General features: G+C 45.1%; 1 protein-coding gene across 8 annotated transcripts in view; it reads left to right on the forward strand.

The window, feature by feature from the left end:
- Positions 1-765: 765 nt before the first annotated feature.
- The window catches only part of LOC117747633 (nuclear factor 1 B-type-like), a 63,249-nt gene continuing 43,552 nt past the window's right edge, over positions 766-20,462 (forward strand). For 3 of the 8 annotated variants that reach the window (XM_034557017.1, XM_034557021.1, XM_034557018.1), the window contains exons 1-2: positions 766-898; positions 5,189-5,720. In XM_034557017.1, the coding sequence (XP_034412908.1) occupies positions 881-898; positions 5,189-5,720 (550 nt within the window). In that variant the 5' untranslated portion in view covers positions 766-880. Of the gene's footprint in view, positions 899-2,155; positions 2,700-5,188; positions 5,721-20,462 lie in introns of those variants that run through there. The other 5 variants (XM_034557019.1, XM_034557016.1, XM_034557015.1 and 2 more) reach the window with 3 other exon arrangements.

Consider the following 20,462-nt stretch of genomic DNA (forward strand, 5'->3'; position numbering starts at 1 on the left):
CTCTATGGCTACAATAACCCTATGGTATTAGACAGTAAGACACGACAATGCAAAACAAACATTTCATTATCCAGTGGAAGCTGTCTGAATTTCTTTGGTGATTTTTAGGTTAGCCTAATCTTTTGTGAATTTGAACTTTGTAATGAGCAACCCCCCCCCCCAAAAAAACTAATTTACCACCAAAAAAAAACACTACTGAAGCTGAAGAGACTGCTGTTCATCTTATTTTGTGAAAACAAAACATGGGGTGCACCACAAGAGCCATGAACACATATGTGTCTATCGTTCATCCATTAACAGCAACGTTCACGTTAATTGGCATTGTATTCACGTTTGATATTGATAGGTGTATTAGAGAAATTGCTCAATCGGTGTTTCCAAAAATGGGGTTTTATTTTGTAAAAACCTTACCGGAAACTGTCTCTCTAGAATCATATCCGACTCGACGGTTACTGCTGAGAGCCGGAGGGGCGGCAGGCAGAAAGACAGTGAAAGTGAAGGCGGAGACCAGCCAGTGCCGAGAACTCAGCCTCTTCTGGATCACGTTCAACTTCACTGAACAACCCCCCCACCCCCCCACCCCCACCCCAAAAAAAAAACGATCCAAAAAAAGTAAGACCTGAAGAGGAAGGAAAACAAGACTTAAAAAAAAAAGGCAGAAAAAAAAACGCGAGGTGCTCCCAACTTCTGTTCACCGCTGCAAAGACTTGTCTTCCGGTGTTGACTTTTCTTCTTCTTCTATTTTTTTTTTTTTTTTTTTTTTTTTTTGCGAGCACCGCAAGAGAAACACCCCTCCAAAGCACAAAGTTGAACGTGAGAAATGTGAAGCTACCGGCTTGTGTGTGTGTTTCAACCAGGCTCCAGGATTCCCCATTAATCCATGCAGTACAGTGCAATGGTACGTGAACACGGGTTATTATTGCTTTCGTATGTTGTGATGAATGATACCATTTATGATTAGCATTATTGTTGTATTATGGTTTTATTTATGTATAACCTGTCCTCGCGACGATTGAGAGAAATGCGCAGAAGTGGGGTTGACTTTAACCACGGAGCGCAACCCCCCCCCCCCCCCCCCCCCCGGGCCAAACGCGTATACGGGACCTAAACTTGGCACAGATTCCTCCGGCCGCCTATGTTAACATCCCATTCCCCCTTTTTAAAAAAAAAAATGTGGGCAGATGAACTCTTATGTGGACTGCTGGCAGCTCTGTGGGACACACACACACACACACACACCACGCAAAAGTAACACTGTTTAACTTCCAGTCTTCCCAAAAGCGTCGCCGCTGCGCTGCTCTGATAAACACCCCGGCCGAGTGTGGAGTGTGTGCGGTTCGCTGTCCATTGAATGCTGCGTTCAGGTGTCCACCGTATAGGCTTCTATACACGGCCATTTTAAAAGTCAATCTATAAACAGCATCCCCATTCCATACACTACATGTAACGAGTCAAAAGTTGTTTTTTTGTTTTAATTTACCTGCATGCTTATGCTGCAGTAGGCTCAACAATAAAATGTACACATGATGATGATCTTCACAAAAAAAGTCTAATTTTCATCAAATGTGTCGATCCTATTTTTATTTAATTTTTTACATTATATACTATATTTCTCGTATCGCGATTTATTTCAGGGACTTTTCAGAGAATTTTAAGGCGAGTTCATTGGCGGTGTCCTTGGTACAGTGAGACTTGCAAAGTAAAAAAAAAGAAAGAAAAGAAAGACTGGAGGTTCGTTTTTCTTTTTCTTTTCTTCACCATGAACAAGGCGAACCCTGCGTTGCGTGATCTAAACTGGGAGAGGAGTGATCGCATGCTGTTGACACGGAGCTCGGGGGTAAAGGGTGCCGGAGCTGCAGGAGGGAAATGTCCCTTTTCCCGTTTGTATGTGACGGAGGCTGTGTGCTCCAAAGTCCCCACACACACGCACACACACGCACACACACACACACACACACACACACTCTCTAAATCTGCTGGAGTGATATGTATGCTGTGTTTTCAGATAGGAGGAGAAGAAGGTGCTGGATGGTGAATAGGGTTTGTGTGTTAGGAGGAGGAGGAGAAGGAGGAGGAGGAGGAGGAGGAGGAGGAGGAGAAGGAGGAGGAGTGTGACTGTGTAATTACGTGGGTGAAGAGAGAGAAAAAAATAAAAGTTGGGTCTGATTTGCTGGAATCGCGCAGGACCGAAGGTGCACACCGGTCGATTTCACATGAAGTTTGGTTAAAGCAGGGGTGAACATCACACACTCTGGTGCCCTCTGAAGCTCCACACAATGCTTTTATGAACGAGATAGCGCCGCACGGAGACGCGCACAGAGCGCGTGCTGTAGCTCGAGGAGTACGCAGCAGCCCCGTTCGCACCGGCTTCTACGAGTAGAACTTGGCGAGCGCTTTAAACCCGCATGCCAACTTAAAAAAAAAAAAAACATCTCCTGCATAACATTTTTTTAATTTTTTTTTTGTTGTTGTTGGTGGTTTTGTTCTGCGGAGACGACAATCTTTGGATCGCAAAAGAAATTCTCGGATGTTCTTGGATAACCTCTTTCTGTTTTACGCGGAGAGCTGCTCCACGGTCTTTGCACGGTGCACGCGCCTGTCGAGGAATGGCGCGATGAAGTGATCTGAGGAATCGGTCCAAGTGCATTCGCGTTGTGTGTCGCCGTCTCGTCATGTATTCTCCAATTTGTCTCACTCAGGTATTTGTGTCATTTTTTTAAAAGAAATATATATATATATATATATTTTGAATTGCTATGGGTTTGCACATTTGTAATAGAAATGTTACCGACAGTGGTCAAGGGAATTGGAAGTTTCGTGCCTGCGTCTGGATTGTTCAGTTTTGAGCCGGGGGGTGGGTGGGGGGATACTTTCATAATTATTCACCCCCCAAAAAATTGAAGTTTTGCCTTTTGGAAGGGGAAAAACGTTGCGTTAGAACTAACTCAAATTTAAGTCGGTAATCCAAAACGCACGTGTCTGTTCCACGATTCTGTTGATTTTTTTTTTTTTTTTTTTTTTTTTTTTACTTTCAAGAGCTTAGATTCTAAAGAAAGCCCCTTTGAGAAAATTATTTGATTAGTCCTCCAAGCAAGTAAAAAAAGAAAGTGAAGTGCCAATCTTTATGCGCCCTTTGCGTGCGTAAAGTGATGCGTAAAGATGGACTTTATGATAGCATTCCACGACTGTCATTTTAATAATCCTGGCGCAGGTATGCTAATTTTCTCTCAGGTTTAATTAGGTTATTTGTGTCCTCCAATAACCTCACACACACCTCCCAGCCTGCCCGGAGCTGTGTTTATATATACATTTTGTATATTTATATATATTTTGTTCACGTGTATATTTGTATTTAAAGTAAAATCCCTATACTCTTGGGAAGTGGAGTTGGAAGAAGATAAAGCCACTTTCACTACAGGGAGATCAAATGATAAGGTTGATTCAGCGGTTGGACAGAGTAGCTGACTGTTTTGGCTGACTCAGTTTTACTGTTTATATTTTACTTGGCATAAGTAAGTGATTGACTGAGATGTGGTTTAGTTTGTACTTAAGAGGATTGTGCTTTTATGGCCCCAGCTGAAGTGCACTGCATAGGCCCTGGCCAAATCATTTATCTTTACAGCGTTTGGCTTTAAAAAATTAACACAATATTTAAAGTGTTTTTGAACAGGAAACTAGGAGCGAAAAGGACTTCAGAAACACTTGCTGCCGAGCACATTTACTAGCATTTACTGCTCACTTTTGTCAGTTTAATTGGCAACGTTATAGTGAGGAGATGACATTTAAAGGAGTGCTCAATTTATTTTATTTATTTGTTGTGCACTTCTAAATGACTATGGATAGGTATAGCATCCATAGTAAATATAATACATTTCAAAACCATCTGTAGATAATTAAATATTTATTCCTGCTGTTTAATAAATGATTCTAATTTGATGTTGCTGTAATGGAGCAGAGTTTTATTGGCCCAGAAGTGCAGACCAGAAATGTGGCTTCTCAGAGCAGCACCAGCGGCAGGCGCAGATAGGGAGTGGATTTCTGTGGTTTCCTATCGCCTGCCTGCCTGACTGCCTAAGAAAAGAACAATATGTGGTTTAACTCCTCAAACGCCTGCTCAGAAGGGGCTGCTCACACTTATTAAATTTGACATTTTAATGACCTAAAACCTAGATGGGTTCATGTTTCCACGTGTCACTCGGAGCTGCTGTAATTCTGGACGAGTCCTGAATCTTCCCCACCACCATGTACATTCCTTCACCTGCAGAAAACAAAGCATTAATAAGATTGCTCGAATTTGTTTTAGATTTGCTGAAGTATTATTGATATACAGTAAGAGCCCGCAGGCTGGTGAACTGCTGTAGAAATGTTGGTGTTTAGCTTTCTTTTAGTCGTGAGGACGAAAAGAAACTCTGTCCAAAAAAAAAAAAAAAAACTTCTCTTTTCGTGACTCGCGTTTGCTGTAATTTTTCTGTTTAGAAAGTGGCACAAAGTATAATATACATTACGTATGCACCATTTGAAAAGTAAAAAATTCTGTGGAAAATAATTCCATTAATATTAATTGATCATTTATCATTTCAAGTTTCAGCATAACATTTCTTTAAATATATATATATATTTTAATTAAAGTAGAGATTGGAAATTCTAAAAGTAGGACATGCTTTTCATATTGCCGGCTCTTGTTTTAGGAATGAACCTGAGCAAAGCGTCATTCTGCGTGTTAACCTCAAAAACTCTGGCACGAACTTGAAATCGAGTCCCAAATACCTTTCATGCACTGCTTTGATATGCCGCCCTTCTCCCCTGCCTGCGTTTTAATTATTTCTTAAATGCATTTTGAACATGCAGCCTGTATACGAAGTGTGCCAAGCTGCTATTGTAGTCCTGGAGAGTTGATATAAACAGTGAAATGTCCTCGTCATACCTGCAGGCCGCCTGATAAATCTAAAATGGTAAAACCGCTGTTTCAACGTGAGGAGGACCCTCAGCAGTTGAAACTGCCAATGTGATGTTATGTGACTGATTATGAGGAATTGTTTATTTGTGGTCTGACTTCCACACGGCCTCAGATTAGTGGCTGACTGAACCCATATTCTTTCTCCATGTGTATTGACACGAGTTTCTTATTATTCCCCCCCCCCCCCCTTCTCTCTCCTCCCCTCCCCACTGTGTCCCTTCAATGCTCCAGGATGAATTTCATCCCTTCATCGAGGCACTTCTTCCTCACGTCCGTGCCATTGCCTACACGTGGTTCAACCTCCAGGCACGAAAACGCAAGTACTTCAAGAAGCACGAGAAGCGGATGTCCAAGGACGAGGAGCGTGCGGTGAAGGACGAGCTTCTGGGCGAGAAGCCCGAGGTGAAGCAGAAATGGGCGTCCAGGCTGCTGGCCAAGCTGCGTAAGGACATTCGGCAGGAGTACCGGGAGGACTTTGTCCTCAGCGTGACGGGCAAGAAGCACCCGTGCTGCGTGCTGTCCAACCCGGACCAGAAGGGCAAGATCCGCCGGATCGACTGTTTGAGGCAGGCCGACAAAGTTTGGCGTCTGGACCTGGTGATGGTCATCCTCTTCAAAGGCATCCCTCTGGAAAGTACAGACGGGGAGCGCCTCGTCAAGTCTCAACATTGCACCAACCCAGCACTTTGTGTCCAGCCACACCACATAACAGTATCGGTCAAGGAGCTGGACTTGTTTCTAGCATACTATGTCCAGGACCAAGGTAGGTTCAAGCTCATGCTGTGTGTGTTTGTTTCATTGTGTGTGCGTGTGTGTGTGTGTGTGTGTGTGAGCTATGTGTGAATGATGGCTCGGCAAGGTCAAGGGTCACATGTGTTACTTTCTGGCAGTCTAGCTGAGACTGGCTGAAATCACCACTGCACTCGGCAGGCAAATAAACACTGGAAACTTGATAGTCAGTCCTGTATATATGCAGCGTACATTTTTATATGCCTCAAGTATGACTCATTGCTAAACAGAAAAAAAAAAGACATTTTAAATGTGCTTTTGTTCTGCTGTACTCCAGCAGCATGTTCAGTAATTACTCAGTATCTCACACACACATACACACACACACACACACACACACACACACACACACACACACACACAGGCGTGTACAATTGCACACACACTGTACACATTTTCTATCGGTCTGGATATTAATTCGTGACAAATGTGGAAAGTTGCCGTATAGACTGGTTAAATTAAAATGAACCCACTCGCAGTGCATTTACCAAAACTGAGTCTATGTACCGGTAACACATGATTCTTATGAAGCCCTCATTATTACAGTTGTGTTTATTAACAGCATATTTAAAAAAAAAAAAAATGTGGTTCTCCTTACTATATTAAAAAACCTTCGTCCTCCATAGTCCCCTTTATATATTGAAACATGCAATTTAAAAAATGGGTTTCAATCATAAATCACATTAGAACAATATTGTTTTAAAATGAGATTCCCACCATTTAAAAAAAAAAAGAAGCTAATAGCAACATTATCATATTAATAAACGGATTGCTGTAAGTCACATTACAGCCTTGCATTGAAAGGTATGAATAGACCTAAGTAGGGCTTTTTAAAATATTTGCAAAACACTTCAGTGTATATATAAGATATTGTGTCTGTTATAAATCATGCGTGTGATCGCGTTGGCGCCGAAATCCGGCTTTTCTTAATTCCTGAAAAGCTGGTTTCTTTTACATGAAAGCCGTTTGCGGACACAGTGATGAGCTCGATGTGGAGACTGAATCCTGCGTTTTATTCAGCTCAGTGTTTAATAAGAGGCTGGAAAAAAAATGTGGTTCCAGGTACTGGGATCGGTTTTGACATGCACATTTTTAAATTGGACGTGTTAAAGCCTTTTTTTAGCTTTTTTTTTCCTCCTTCTTTTTTTTTTTAAGAAGGACATAAAAAAAAAAAATGTTTCTCACATTTATACACAACCAAAAGACTGCCATTTACTGGCATTTAGCTAAACACGTATGATAATTTACAACACCGACAATTTAAGTCCACATTTATTTTTAGGAAAAGCGGTGCTGATTGGAAGAAAGTAATTGTGAATTTTTTTACACACATATCATTTTACACACTAAGTTTCAAAAGTAGTAATTAAGGACCGATAATCCACAAGTCCAGACGAGAATATTATTTAGTTTTCGTACATTTTCTCAATAACGGCATCCATAGAATGTTTTTTTTGTTGCCGAATTTGACATCTTTCTCAAAATGAATGCAAAATAGATTTGTTGCGGTACATAAATACATTTCTGTCTGTCATGTCCCTCCCCTTATCCATAGGAATCTGTTGAAATTCCCCTGTATTAAATCCACTGAGCGAATAACCACCAATACTTTGCTATTGAGGCAGAAATGATGGTATAGCTAGCTCATTATCATCAAACCCTGAGCGCCATTTTGTGTTTGATAAGTGCCAGGGAAAGCAGAAGGCACAGCACACAGACAATAATGGTTGCCACTGGCACCGGGGTTGGCATCAGACCCTCTTTTGTGTCTTTTGTAGGATGCCACCGCTCCCTCTAGTTTGCATCTGCTGCATTTTTAACTGTTCAGTACCACGTTGAGAATGGCCCTTTTTTAGTGCACCTCCTTCATAATAGACACCATTTAGTCGGTGCCTGTATTGTGGGGTCACGGATGGCATTTTTAAAAAAATTTTTTTACCAGTTTTGATTTAAACAAATGTGTCCTGCCATTGGAGGAAAATTAAATTTGAGCGTTTGAAAATAAACGGCGAGCGCAATGTTCCCCTTTCGCCAGGAGAATGAATTCGCTGCGATTCGACGTTGCATTTGCGGATCAGAGCGATTATTCACCGTTGTGCTCCAAAATTTCGTCCGCGTTGAATCTTTGGCAAATGCAAAATAGCATTCTTTTACCGGGATCACAGAGACGGGGCCATGCTTTTTTATTGTTTGCGAGCTAAAGCGTCTTTTTTTTTCTTTTTTCTTCCTTTTCTTCAAGTCACCAAGCGGTGCCCATCTCCAGACAATGCAGCCATATTGTGTTAGCGTGTGGTGCGGCGCCATTTTGTTTTGCACTGTGCCAGGGAGGCAGGAGAATCACCAGTAAATGGTTGTTAGAGGTTTGGAGGTTGGCATCAAACCCTCTTTGTCTGCTTGCAGCATGCCTTTGATTCGTTGGTTGGCATCCGCAATGCAGTGGGCACGTTGGAAAGTTTTTTGACAGTGGCAGAATGGAAGCCGCTGCCTTTGTTCTGCTGCAAATGCACGAAACAAACAAACATACAATCAAACACAAAGAAACTCGCAAACGGCGCAAAAGAATCTGGTGTTTGTGCGAACTGCAAAAAAAGAAGTAAGAAGAAAGAGTTAAAAAAAAAAAAAAAGGGTCCAAACTGTGCTTTTATTTCCCATTCTCTCCATCCTGCTTGCTACCTGGCAGCGGCTCGCTTCTGCACTGTCGCGTAATTGGATGACAAAAAAAATAAAATATATATATATTTTGACGCCGTTATTCACGCAGCAGACTTTTTTTCTTCTTATTATTGTTTTTTTTTCTTCCTTTCTTTCCTGGCAAAAATCTATAAGTTCAGAGTGTATTTTTTGCAGTTTTTCATTGTGGCGGGTCGCTGCCGGAGAAAGGTCGGCGGGTTGGCAGCGAGTGTGCGGGGTGAATTTAGAGAGGGCACTCAGCCCCCTTGTTCTTGGGCACAGATGCGTTTAGCCAGGCAGAGCCGTAGCACCCATGTGCATGCCCAGATGAATGCCCGCTGGGAACTGGGCAGGGGGCTGAGGGTGGGGGCTGTGGCATCCATTGTGCCAACTGGCAGACCGTGTTCAATACAGGGCCCTGGCTTCTCACACACACACACACACACACAAGGCCGTTGTACTCCAATGCACTGTTTTATCGTTATCTTCTCAAACAAGAAGTGACATTTCAAAAAAAAAATAAAAAAATTCTTTGAATCATCGCCTCTCTTCACCTGGATTCATATTTCACATATCCCATTTGACAGCTTGATGGAATAGTTGTAAGAAGGTATGGAGACGATGGTCATGTTTGGACATGTTAGGTTACCGTAGGACTTGTTTGCATTTGGCTTTGTTATGCTACTCATCCCTATTTCCTCATTAATTATAGGAATGTAGTTCATATGACTCTCTCGTCCTGCATATTTAAACGTCTTGTTCTTTAAACATGTTTGCAATTATTAGAATATAAAAAAAGAATAAGATGTGTGATTAAGATGCACAAGCAAAGCCGACTGAAGGATTTGGAGGTTACCTTGGAAAGTGTCACGGAAATGATGTGTACATTTTTCTACCTCATTTATTAATTTGTCAGTGGAATAAAGTAAAAATTGGAGTAGAAATTTGAAATGAATTCAAATAATTCTGAGCATTTTTGAAAGTTGTCGGTGCCTTCGAACCAGTGAAAGAAGAGGATTGCTGAGGTAGTCCAACGGGGGACCATAGAAGTCAAGGTCAAGTAGCTTTCCCATTACTCTGGTGGTGAAAGTTAACACGGCCGTAAAACATCATTACCTTGACCCCCCCTCCAAACCCTCCCCCAGTAACGTAACTTCTTTTTCACACTGCCATGATAGTTTGTGGGAATGGATGGATTACCACAAACCTCTGAATACACTCTGCCATGTTAATGGAGACCTTGTTTTACGAGCGGCCGACTTAACCTCTGCCCCCGGGGTCGTGACCTTTTTTCAAAGAGATGTGACGGGGTGTCCTCTGAAGTTTAATTGAGCAAAACAGATCGGTGGAAACGCGCCATTGCGGTCCCAGGGCACGTGGTGGAGGAAGACTTTTTGCCCGGGGGGGTTGCGGTCAGGAGAGGAGGCTGGGGAGCTGCGCGTAAGCCCCCCCTGTTGACCTCCTCTATCGGGGTCAAACCACGGCGGCCGCAAGATCACCGGTGGTCTCTTGGCAACTGTTTGTCTCCACTCCCCCGCCATTGCTTCTGGTCTGGTGGTCCCTTGGCCTAAGTGAGGGGGAGTAGGTACCACTGACTCCCCACATCTCCTCACCCCGCCTCCCACTCCAGTCCCTCAGGCTGGGTCGTCTGGCTGGTCCCTATCTCTAAGGTTGGCCTGCTCCACACTGCGTGGGGTAGCTGCTTGCATCTTTTCCGCCCGGCTGCCTCAGAGGCTGTGGTCAGGCGGCCAGTGTGGAGGCCTGACCTTCTGGGTCACAGTGGAGGCCTGTGACTAAGCACAACATCCCTCCCTCCCATCCCCTTATCCTCCTCTGCCATCAGGAATCACCCCTGCGGCACACTGCCCGGCCAAATGACTCTCTCACTCCTTCCCTCGCCCAGTCGCTTTTCTTTTCACACTCCCTGGCTTTCCCTCAAGCCAGAAACTCTGACCATGACAGCTGTCCCAGGCTCAGGCGCTCGGCCAGAGAGAGGGTGGCTGGGTTCCAGCCAGAAGTGTGAAACAAAAGTTGTTGTAAGCAGACAGCGTTAAGGACACTACTGTTTGTCTTCGTGTTTTGGGCTAAGTCAAGTTATTAAGTGGCCTGTAATAAAAAAATATCTCCTGGCGAGGTGATACTCCGATTGGTTCTTGAGGAAGAACGAGTAGGATTTTTATTTCTGGACTTGAATTTGAACAGTGAGCGTACAGAAGTAAATCAACGAGGCCGTGAAATGCAACTCCTGGGAAAAACCTTAACCGATGACTCCTGAGCCATATAGAAAAAAACTCTTCCGACTGAACTGCGCAACCCTGTGCTCAGCTTCCATTCGGGCTTCCTTATTAGTATGCAACAGAGCCTGCGGTGTCTGGCTACCTCTCTGTCAGAGCCATAACCTATCGAACACATTCTCTCAATCTAATCCACTTAGAACTCCCTCCCAGCTTCACCGCTTGCCTTATTGATTTCCGCTTCCCACTAAATGTCCTCCCGATCCTTTTTCTCTTAACCCGGGAGCTATTTATGTTTCTGCAGTGGTCTTTCTTTCTTCTTGTGTCTTGTTTGCTTTCTTGTCTCTTGCCTTCTTTCTTTCTTTATTGCTTACTTACTTGCTGACTTTCTTTCCCTCCTAATGGCTCCCCTCCCTCTCCGGGATCTTTGGTGGTTTGTGATCTCCGTCTGACTTTCCCCTGCTTTCCTCTCTCCCCTCCTGTTCTTTCTCAAACACTAACCTGTGTTGCAGTGCAGCCAGGTTGCCTGGCTCAGTATGAGGCTTGTGTTATTAGCAGCGGGGTTTTGCTCGAGCAAATACCTCAAGGCTTAAACAGGCCGTGTTACCTCCTTGGCCCTCTTTTGTGTGCCATGTGTACATAAATCTCCATGGAAACAAGGCAACTCGGAGCAGAGGCCACTGAGAAATGTGGATTCCTTCTTTCTCAACAACATTTACAACTCCCTCCTTTGCTCCGCTACAGTGTGTTTAATTTGCTTGTGTCACAGTTTGCGCTGTTGCAGCCGTCAGAAAAATGGGACAAGGCCTTTCTTCTGCATTCTAAGGCACGGGCATTGTGTTGAAAAGGCTTTTCTTGTGTATTTCAGCAGGAGACTCAATTTTGCGTTTGTAACTCCACTTGGTTAAGGACTGCAGTTTGTGTCATTAGTCTATGGTTAAGATCTCAGCTTCACCACACTTTCCCAGGCTTTTGGGGAGGACCCCAAATGCATTTCAAATCCCCCTGAGGCCACTTGACTGGAGGGCCGGCACCTCCCACTCCTCCCGGATAGATTCCCCACCCCCACCCTGTCTGCCGTCCCTCCCAAATGAAGACAAATGGGTACATTCACCCCTTGTCCCAGGCACTACACTGTACCTCACTGTCCTGCCTTACAAAGCCCTGTTGCCTGAGTTTCTCCATCCAATGACTGCTCTCTCTTCTTTTGCCATCGCATTAGCACTGCTAGAAAAACTTGCTGTTGGCCCATCTGCGTGCTAGACTGGTCATGTTAGACGACAGGGTATGGAGTGGAAAGAGGGACAATGCGGTCCTGAGAGGAGAATTCACGTTAAGAGGTTTTTTGACCTCCCATTTTTTTTTCAAGTCAACCAGGAGAAAAGCACCCTCAAGTACCAGACTCAGACTTTCATGCAAAAGACAGTCCCCTTCACCCAGGAAGGAGCCTTTTGAACAACCAATGAAGGGAAGAAAAAAAATGGGAAGGGGTATAGTAGGTGGGGTGTGATGGGGAACTTTGGGCAGGGACAGACAATCAGAGTGGTTGCCCAGGAGACACTGACTTCTCTGTGCAGCAACCGCCCCCCCCCTGCTTGGCCCCATCAAAGTCTTTTCAGTCCAGACAGGGCCGATCAGTGGCCCAGAGTGATGGTTGTCTCCTCTTTTGTCTGTACGGCCCATCACTGTGACGGTTCGACAAGACCTGAGCGGGACAGGAAAAGAAAGGCCCGCCATCGCAGCGCTATGCAAAATGTACTTTTGGGTGGGCGTGTTGCTGTTTGGGGGAAGGGGGGGGGGGGGGGGGGGGGGGTCGAATCCCCCAGAGGATTTCATTCTAATGTCAGTGCAGCGGGTCAAAGAGGGGATATGGTGTCTGGGGCTTGGGAATGGCCTGCTTGGGACGGATTCATCAGAGCCCCATTGAGTTGTCAAAGCTAGCCAAAGGGCTTCCACTCCTCCCTCACATATGTCAGGTTCACTTCTCAAAAAGCTCCCAAATTTAGAAACCAACTCTCCAGCAGCAGAATACACCCAGTGTAATAAACCATACAACCCCCAATATGGTTTCTTTTTATTGACCCGTACAGAAAAGTTACAGAACAGCAGAGAAGGCAAGGAGAGTAGGAAAATAAGTCATTCACATTTTTAGCACTTCCATAAACATGTAGTCTTTTACGAGGGACGGCATCTTCGAGCGGCGTCAAATGTGATTAAAGTGAGTAATGGGATAAGAGGAAATATGGACACATTGTTGGTTGGAACAACATGAACATCTCATATCTCAGGCTCACCAACCCAGCAGGTGTTACAGATTCTCTACAGAGGTACTTCCTCCATTGTGACAGACATAATTTCACACTGCCTCTTTCCATCAAGTCATTAAAACAACAAACGGATACAGTTTATGTGAAGAAAGCACCTCTCATTCCTTCTTTTGAGATTTTACGTATTTCTTGTTCTGCATAGATAGTGGAGAATACAATGTAGGCATGGCATAATATATACAATATACACAACCAGCAACTTAGTGCCCAACTGAACGCCTGTATGATCGGGGTCCATAAATCTCCAGCAGTGTTCCGCGTTCTCTCCAGGCTCCAGCTGGTAACTTTGCTGCACTTTTGGAAAAACATTCCAAAGTGCAAACACACACGCAACACATGTTCACGATCACACGGCCGCATCCATGGGAGTGTAGAAACCCATGCACAGATTAATGCTCACCTGCACTGCAGCTCAAAAAAGACTGCATTTAGCCCCAGTGAGCCACAACTTCTCCCAATAACAACAGAGCTCCGGCATCTGTCGGGGAGAAAATTGAAAGTTAGAGTGCTTTTTAAAAGCTTGTTCCGGATTTACAGAGTCAAGATTTTAATTAGGCCTCCAACATGTGCGTAGACCTACAACCCACAATTACACTGTGGAGTCTTACCAAAAAAAGAACTCCTAAACCTCATGGTGACATTACCGAGGAAATTTGGAGGTCATCCCCTCTGTCTAGTCTTCTCATTGTTCTTCACCGAATTGTTTGCAACCTGTGGGATTTCTACTGGCTTAATTGAGCTTTTTGAGCAGTTATGATAATGACCCCAGTTGACCCACAGATGGCTAAATGAGTAATGATCAAACTCATCATGATGGGATCCCAGCTGTGTCTGCGTGGTGTTTCCCAGGAACATCTTCATCTGCTTATGCACGTCTGTTTCACAAACTATTAGATGTTCGCCAGACATTTTTTCTCCCCTTTTTCTGCAAAAAACTCTGGCTACAACTTGGGTTGCCATGTGTGTCTTGTTAAGGGCAGTTATGACAAATGGCAGCAGCTGTACAAACTAATCTCTCTGTAGCTTTCACACATGGCGCCCAATTAACAATGGACCACTGTGGGGCCCTAATCCACGGTGCAGCCATCCTCCGGTCCCGCTTGCTGGGCCAACTGCCCCAGGAGACCCTTCTCCTCTGCACTCCTGTTCGCCAGCCTGTAACTCCCTTCAGATGGGAGCCCCATGAGCACCGCGAGGCATGCTTGGGTTGGAGACGCGGTAGCCATCTTGTTTGTTTCCACGTTGGGCGTCCCGGTTCCCGACGGTAAAGACCCTGGTTTTAATTTGACACACTGGAGTTCTCTGGGATCGGGTTGCAGCCCTGAGAGTGTTTGGACTCAGATGCTCACATGCACTATAGGAACTCACGTGTATCCAGCTTGTGTGCGTGCATTAAAACACATGCACGCAGCTGCAGTTGATAGATTTAGCAAAGTGGCTGTTGAATGGGTGGGTGGCGCGCGTGTGTGTGTGTGTATGTGGGCTATAGCTTTCCTGTCAGTGGGCATATTTCTCGTAGTTGCATGATGATAAACTGCTGTTTCTTGGGGCTTCAGATAGCTGAATCCACTGTGTAATGCACTTAAAGTGTGGGGGGAGGGAGGGGAGTGCATTCACTACCTCCGCAGTCTTAAGGGATAATATACTATATGAAGGCAGGGGGGATGTTCGCCCACATTTACTTAATGGTTCGTTTTGACTTTGGATATATTCCAACACTGCTACTCATATACACAAATGGTATCCATCCATTTTCCCAAGAAAAGGTTCAACGTGTGAAGTCTTTCTCCCCATCCAAGAGTGTGTCACCCATGGCTTTGCATGGCTTTGCTAAAGTATTTCAATTTTAGATTCCAATGAATAATTCCAAAACTAAAATACTGTAAGTCCACAGCACTTTGATGCAAACCAGTGTGAATTGAACAAAACAACGACACAAACGGGAGTTCGAGACTCAAAAGAAGGGCGTCGAAGGGTCGGCGGCCATCAGGAAAACGGCGCAGGCCGCTGCCAAAACTATGACATGAATGAAACAAATGGATGAAGGAAAATGAAAATGGTTGCGGTGTGATCTCTGGCAGGCAGCGCAAAACCAGTGCCAACTGTTATGAATGGGAAACCGCTGCTGAGCTAATGAAAAAGAAAAAAAGAAAGAACTCACTTTTTTCATCCGCCATCCAAGAATAATTAAGCGCGCGCAGGCCTTCTGGTGAGGGTGGAGAAAGCCAAGCAGACACTTGACTCAACATCTCACCGCAGCGGAGGACAGTCAGACACACAAGAGGGCGAAACTGAGGCAATAAAAAAGGGGGTTCGTAGCACAAGGAGTGCAGGTGAAACACAAAAACTGTCAAGAGCCGCTTCTAAAAACACTTTATTAAAGAAAGAAAGCAAAGAACATGAAACATAGGAAAAATACCTTTGGGTCTTACATCCTCATGAATACAGATCACATGTCACATAAAACATTTTCATTTACTCCTTTATGCAGAAAAACACATAATAATGGCGTGCCTTGCCATAGATCTCTGAAACTAACACACACGCACACACACACACACGCGCACACACACACACCTTGATCTCTTAACTTAATCCCTGCTCGAGGTGTTTGGTGACGGGGCTTAACGTATCTGCGGGGATCATGTACTGTACTGTACCGTAGCGCTGATGTGATTAGTAGATGAATCAGCTGATTGACAGTTCATGTCCAATAATCATTCAAACGTCAGATCTGCATCCTTTTAATTTAATATGCGTGTACCTGTTGTCCGGACCGACCACGCCTATTTTTCCAAGACGTATATTCTTTTGGAGAGCACAGAAATTAAGAATCAGGCAAAAAATAATCAAACCAAACCAAAATAGGCTGCGCCGTAAAGTTCTATACTGTGTGTATCTCTTACAGCCTTCTCTGTTCAATGACATGATGGAAAGAGCAGAATGGGGCCAGATGTACATTTATATATAGGACCTGACAAGAGTACAGAGCAGGACACCAGGCGTTGCATATCACATGCACCCTATCACGTACGCCACATGTATGTGAAGCAAAAAAAAGAAAAATACACTGATAATGATGCTGAGGGAACTACAGGAGTTACAGAGTAAAGTCAAATAGAAGTTTAAGTTTGTCAGTTTATTCTAGTCACTGATGGGGGCCATATAGGCGCCGGCTTTATTTGAATCCAACTTCTTATTCAACTCGCCCCGCCAAGAACAACCACAGCGTTTCTTTACCGCTTTACCGCAAAACTTTTTGTTTAGTTTATTTATTTATTTTTATAATCGGCATCTTGTATGCCACGAACGTCACCCGCGGCTGACAAAGCCGCGCACTGTTTGGAGGCAAAACGCTCAAAACAAAAAGTGCTTTCCCCATTATGGCAATCAAAGCAACGTTATCAGCCATCAACATATTCTCACCCAGAGACAGAGACGAGAAGAATGCCCCATTGACTGATACTGCCTGCGAGGCCGGTCGCGCTGATCTCCTGAAGAAAAGGCCAGTGTCGCTGGTGGCCCCCTCCGCTCAGCCCCCTCAACTGCCTCCCCACTCTTTGCCTTCTTCCCCTCAATATATGTCTCAATACTAATAGCCGTTGAAGAGCGCTGCATGTGTGTGTGTGTGTGTGTGTGTGTGTGCGTATTGTCGGGGTGCTGCCGAGCGACTCTCTCCCATGCTGGTGGTGTAAAGGGCTGGGGTTGGGGTTGGGGGGGGGGGGGGGAGTCACCTGCCAGACTGCTGGAATGTTAATGCCGTGGCTCTGATAATTGGATTTTGTACACACCGTCTGTGAGGAACGTCCAGCAACTTTCCCCCTCTTATTGTTCAAGCTGGCCCTGGACCCTCAATAGGGCTTGGCTATGTTTATACAAGCACTCACGTCTCAATAAGGACTGTTTACAATGCGTGTGTGACTGTGTGTGTGTGTGTGTGTGTGTGTGCAAGCGTGCGCGTGTGTGTGTGTGGGGTCGGACTTCTGTATTACGGCGCAATCGTGTGTGACAGGATGACTGGAGTGAAAGCAAGAGAGTGTCAGATTATCCAGATTTGGCAAATATGTAAGATATTAAGAGATTTGTCAGGTCTTAGAATAGGATTGTTGCAGTAAGATTTAGCACACACTTGGATTAAAGACTTTTCACGATGGGACATTCAAACCTCAAAGATTTTTGTGTGTTTTTTTTTTTGTTGCCAACCATTCACACTGACACCGAGCCTACATGTCCTGAAGTGCATGCAGAATCAAAGGTAGGCACGACAACACTGTGAGGTCAAAGGTGACGAGCAGGCGCTCCCTATTGGTGGGATATGTCTGCGGCGTACATGATCTGGGATCATTAGGGAAGTTATGGCTCTTGTTTGCATCGGGGGGAGCTTGGAATCGGGCCGGGAGCTGTGACGCACTGGTTTCCCTCTTCCTGGCCTCCCCGTGCTATTTCCACCCGGGCTGCAGCGGCTTGTGCTGGTTAAATGTCTCGGCTGCACTGACCTAAATTCCTCATATTCACCTCAGAAGACCTTTGCCTTAGCCAACCAACCGTTTTTTTTTTCCATCCCTATAGTCTTCCTATGCAACGAGCATAAGCTTTGTTTGTGTGTAAAAGTTCCTTCCTGTACATAAGGAAGCTACGTTTTGGAAAAAAAGAAGAAAAAAAAGAAGTCATCCTATTCCCAGCTGTAATGCCTCAGAGCAGAACTGCTCGAAAACAATGACAGTTTTCTCCTTTTGGCAGAGAGACTTGTTGTGGTTAGATAAACAGCCTCTAATTGCATTTAATCTGTGTTAAAGTAAGGTATTTGGAACAATTACTTTGGTATGTTTACCAACCAGCTGGTGTGTGGATCTCCTCCCGCCCACCCCACCACCTCTCTCTAAGATGTAATGGAATTGGTTCACCTCGCTGGTTAGTGGGAAAATAAGATACAGGCGCCACATTAACTTATGCATGGGTTTGTATTCAGGCTTCGACTGTTACAGAAACAACAGCATTAAAGTTAAATGATTTTGGTTAAGGTGCCAGATTCCCATTCTGTGTCACTGTGCCACATCTTGTCAAAACAAACCCAATCGAAAAGCACAGGTCATTCCCTCAAATATAATGTTAATTAACAGCCTCATTCCTTCATAAGCGACATGTTCAATTGAACTGTAACCATCAGCGTTCTACTATGCGGCGGCAATACTTTTAAATGTGCAAAGAAGCAGACATTTTTCCAACAACGTTTAATTTCCCTCCCTTTTTTTTGTGCTGGAAATTACATCTTTAAAAAAAATTAAATAAAAAAATGATGACGAAGGGTTAAAGCAAATCAGTTTAATCATAAAATCTCACAAAGCTGTATTTGTACAGGGAGGATTAACAACGAGCATTACTCCGTAACAGGCAGCAGCCCCGCATGTTTATCCGCTGTCTTGCTCTTTTTCCCTTTAACCTGGCAGTAGTGTGCTGTTGCATAAACAATGGTCTGGGCAGCCACCTTTGGGCTATTGTAGCCTTCCACGTGGGTTGAACTCTGGCCAAGTGGATGTTGTTGCATGAGACGGCCCCCGCAGCCAAACGCACGAGCCAACCAGAGGCCTCCGTTCCAGGAGGCGAGCACTCACTGGCCGACACCCCGAGGATAGTAGCGCTTGACAGCTCTTGGATCGCGTCAAAGGAACTCGACTTTGAAATTCAAACAGAAGATGGGGGGGTGGGGGTGTGGGGGGTGGATTGGCCGCGGCGCACCCAAAATAAAAAACGACGCGTTCCCCCGCAAAAATGTCACCACTAAAAATCAAAACTCAAGCCACACTTTGGACACGGCATAAAGTGCTCGTCTGTGTGTCTGTATTATTTTGACATGCTGCATGTGTTTAGTATTCATAACGAGGTGTTGCAAAATGCATGCTCTCTGCATATCTCGCTCGACTCGCCCGCCACCTGTATAAACAACATTGCTATTGCGAAACGGTTCCAGGGAAAGGCTCTTCCCGGGGCTTGTTGTTAGAATGAGGTCAGCGAACACTACTCTTTTCTCTTATTTTCCCTTCCGTCTCTCCGCCTCTCTCACTGGCGCTCTCTGTTGTACTTTGTCCTTCTGGAGCACAGGATGAATAAGGCCCGCTGGATCAACTGGAAGGCATCTGTATCCACACGTCGGCGTGCATGTTTGTTGCCGGGCGGAGAGAGAGGTTTAATCATTTCCTTCAGCACCATTGACAAGCGGCAACTTGCCGATATTTGACTTAGTATCCCAAAATCACTTGTGTCATGTTTTGATTCAGGATTATTTTTGTCACATGTTTCGAATCCATGGGAATTTGCTGGTATTCCTCAAGAAGTGACAGGCGCAGAAAGGTGCTTGAGCATTAAAGCGATTATTATCGCAACCAGCGCATGGACTTCAGGGAATCCTGCTGGAGCCGCTTGTATATTGTCTTTGGTTGCTAACGGGGGATGGGAGGCTCGCGGCAGGACGTCATCCCCCCCCCCCCCCCCCTCCGCTGATCATTTTACCCCATCGGGGCACAAAAGTGCACTCGGAGACGTAAGAGGAGCGCACATGTATCATGTGCTCGAAAGCCCCAAAACGCCGGCGCTCCGAGAGGCAACGGCGGTGGACCGCGTCGTGTCTGGAACGCTGTAACAGGATCTCCAGAGAGGAGCACAAAATGGGAGCTCTTGTGTCCACGATTTTTTCCCCGACAACCCCCCTCAGATAAGGAAACCCAACAAGGGCGAACCCGAAGGAGCTGCCTCTGTGACTTGAGCAAATAACCTTTAATCTAGGCCGTACCAGCAATGGCACTAGTGGTGACGTAAGTGATAAAGAGTGCTTTAAGCGGCCATTCACACGGATTTACCCACAGTGTTTGGGAGTGCGCGCTCCTGTTGGGCCCCGCTGTCACGAAGCAACCCGACCGTGCGTTGCAATCACGATGATGAGGTTGCTGTAATTCAGCAGTAAGTTACACAGACTAAAGTAAACAAAGTGAAACAAAGATTAATGGATTCCCAGCATCTGGAAATCCCTCACCGTAGCTTTACTGCTCGATCTGTCCAATAGGATGCCTTCTGCGCGTCTAGCATTGGTAAAGTTTGTCGTTTTATTTCTACATCGCCTGAACCTTCGCCGGTGAGAATGAACGAGCACTATTTGGTTTAGTCCACACTCTGTGGTAACACACTGGTCACACGCAGTCATAACAAGACCCATAACTGTGGCCGGGCCCCTGGGCGCTGTGTATGTCTCCCTCTGCCCACATCTCCCTGCTCGTCTCAACAACAACAACAACGACAAAAAAATAGATGGTGGGGAAAAAGACCAGATCGCTACATGGAACATATGTGTTGGCAGACCACAAAATCCTGAAGCCATTACTTGGCTCACTCCGGTGAAATTGAAAGCAGGAGCCAGTAACAGCAGCGGCAAAATAGCTAGTTTTGGCTGGAGTGTACGGGGGCAGTGTAAGGAAAGCCCAGTCAGATGGTAGT

This window comes from Cyclopterus lumpus, chromosome 18 (genome assembly GCF_009769545.1).
Source record: "Cyclopterus lumpus isolate fCycLum1 chromosome 18, fCycLum1.pri, whole genome shotgun sequence".
In the NCBI taxonomy this organism is placed as follows: domain Eukaryota; kingdom Metazoa; phylum Chordata; class Actinopteri; order Perciformes; family Cyclopteridae; genus Cyclopterus; species Cyclopterus lumpus.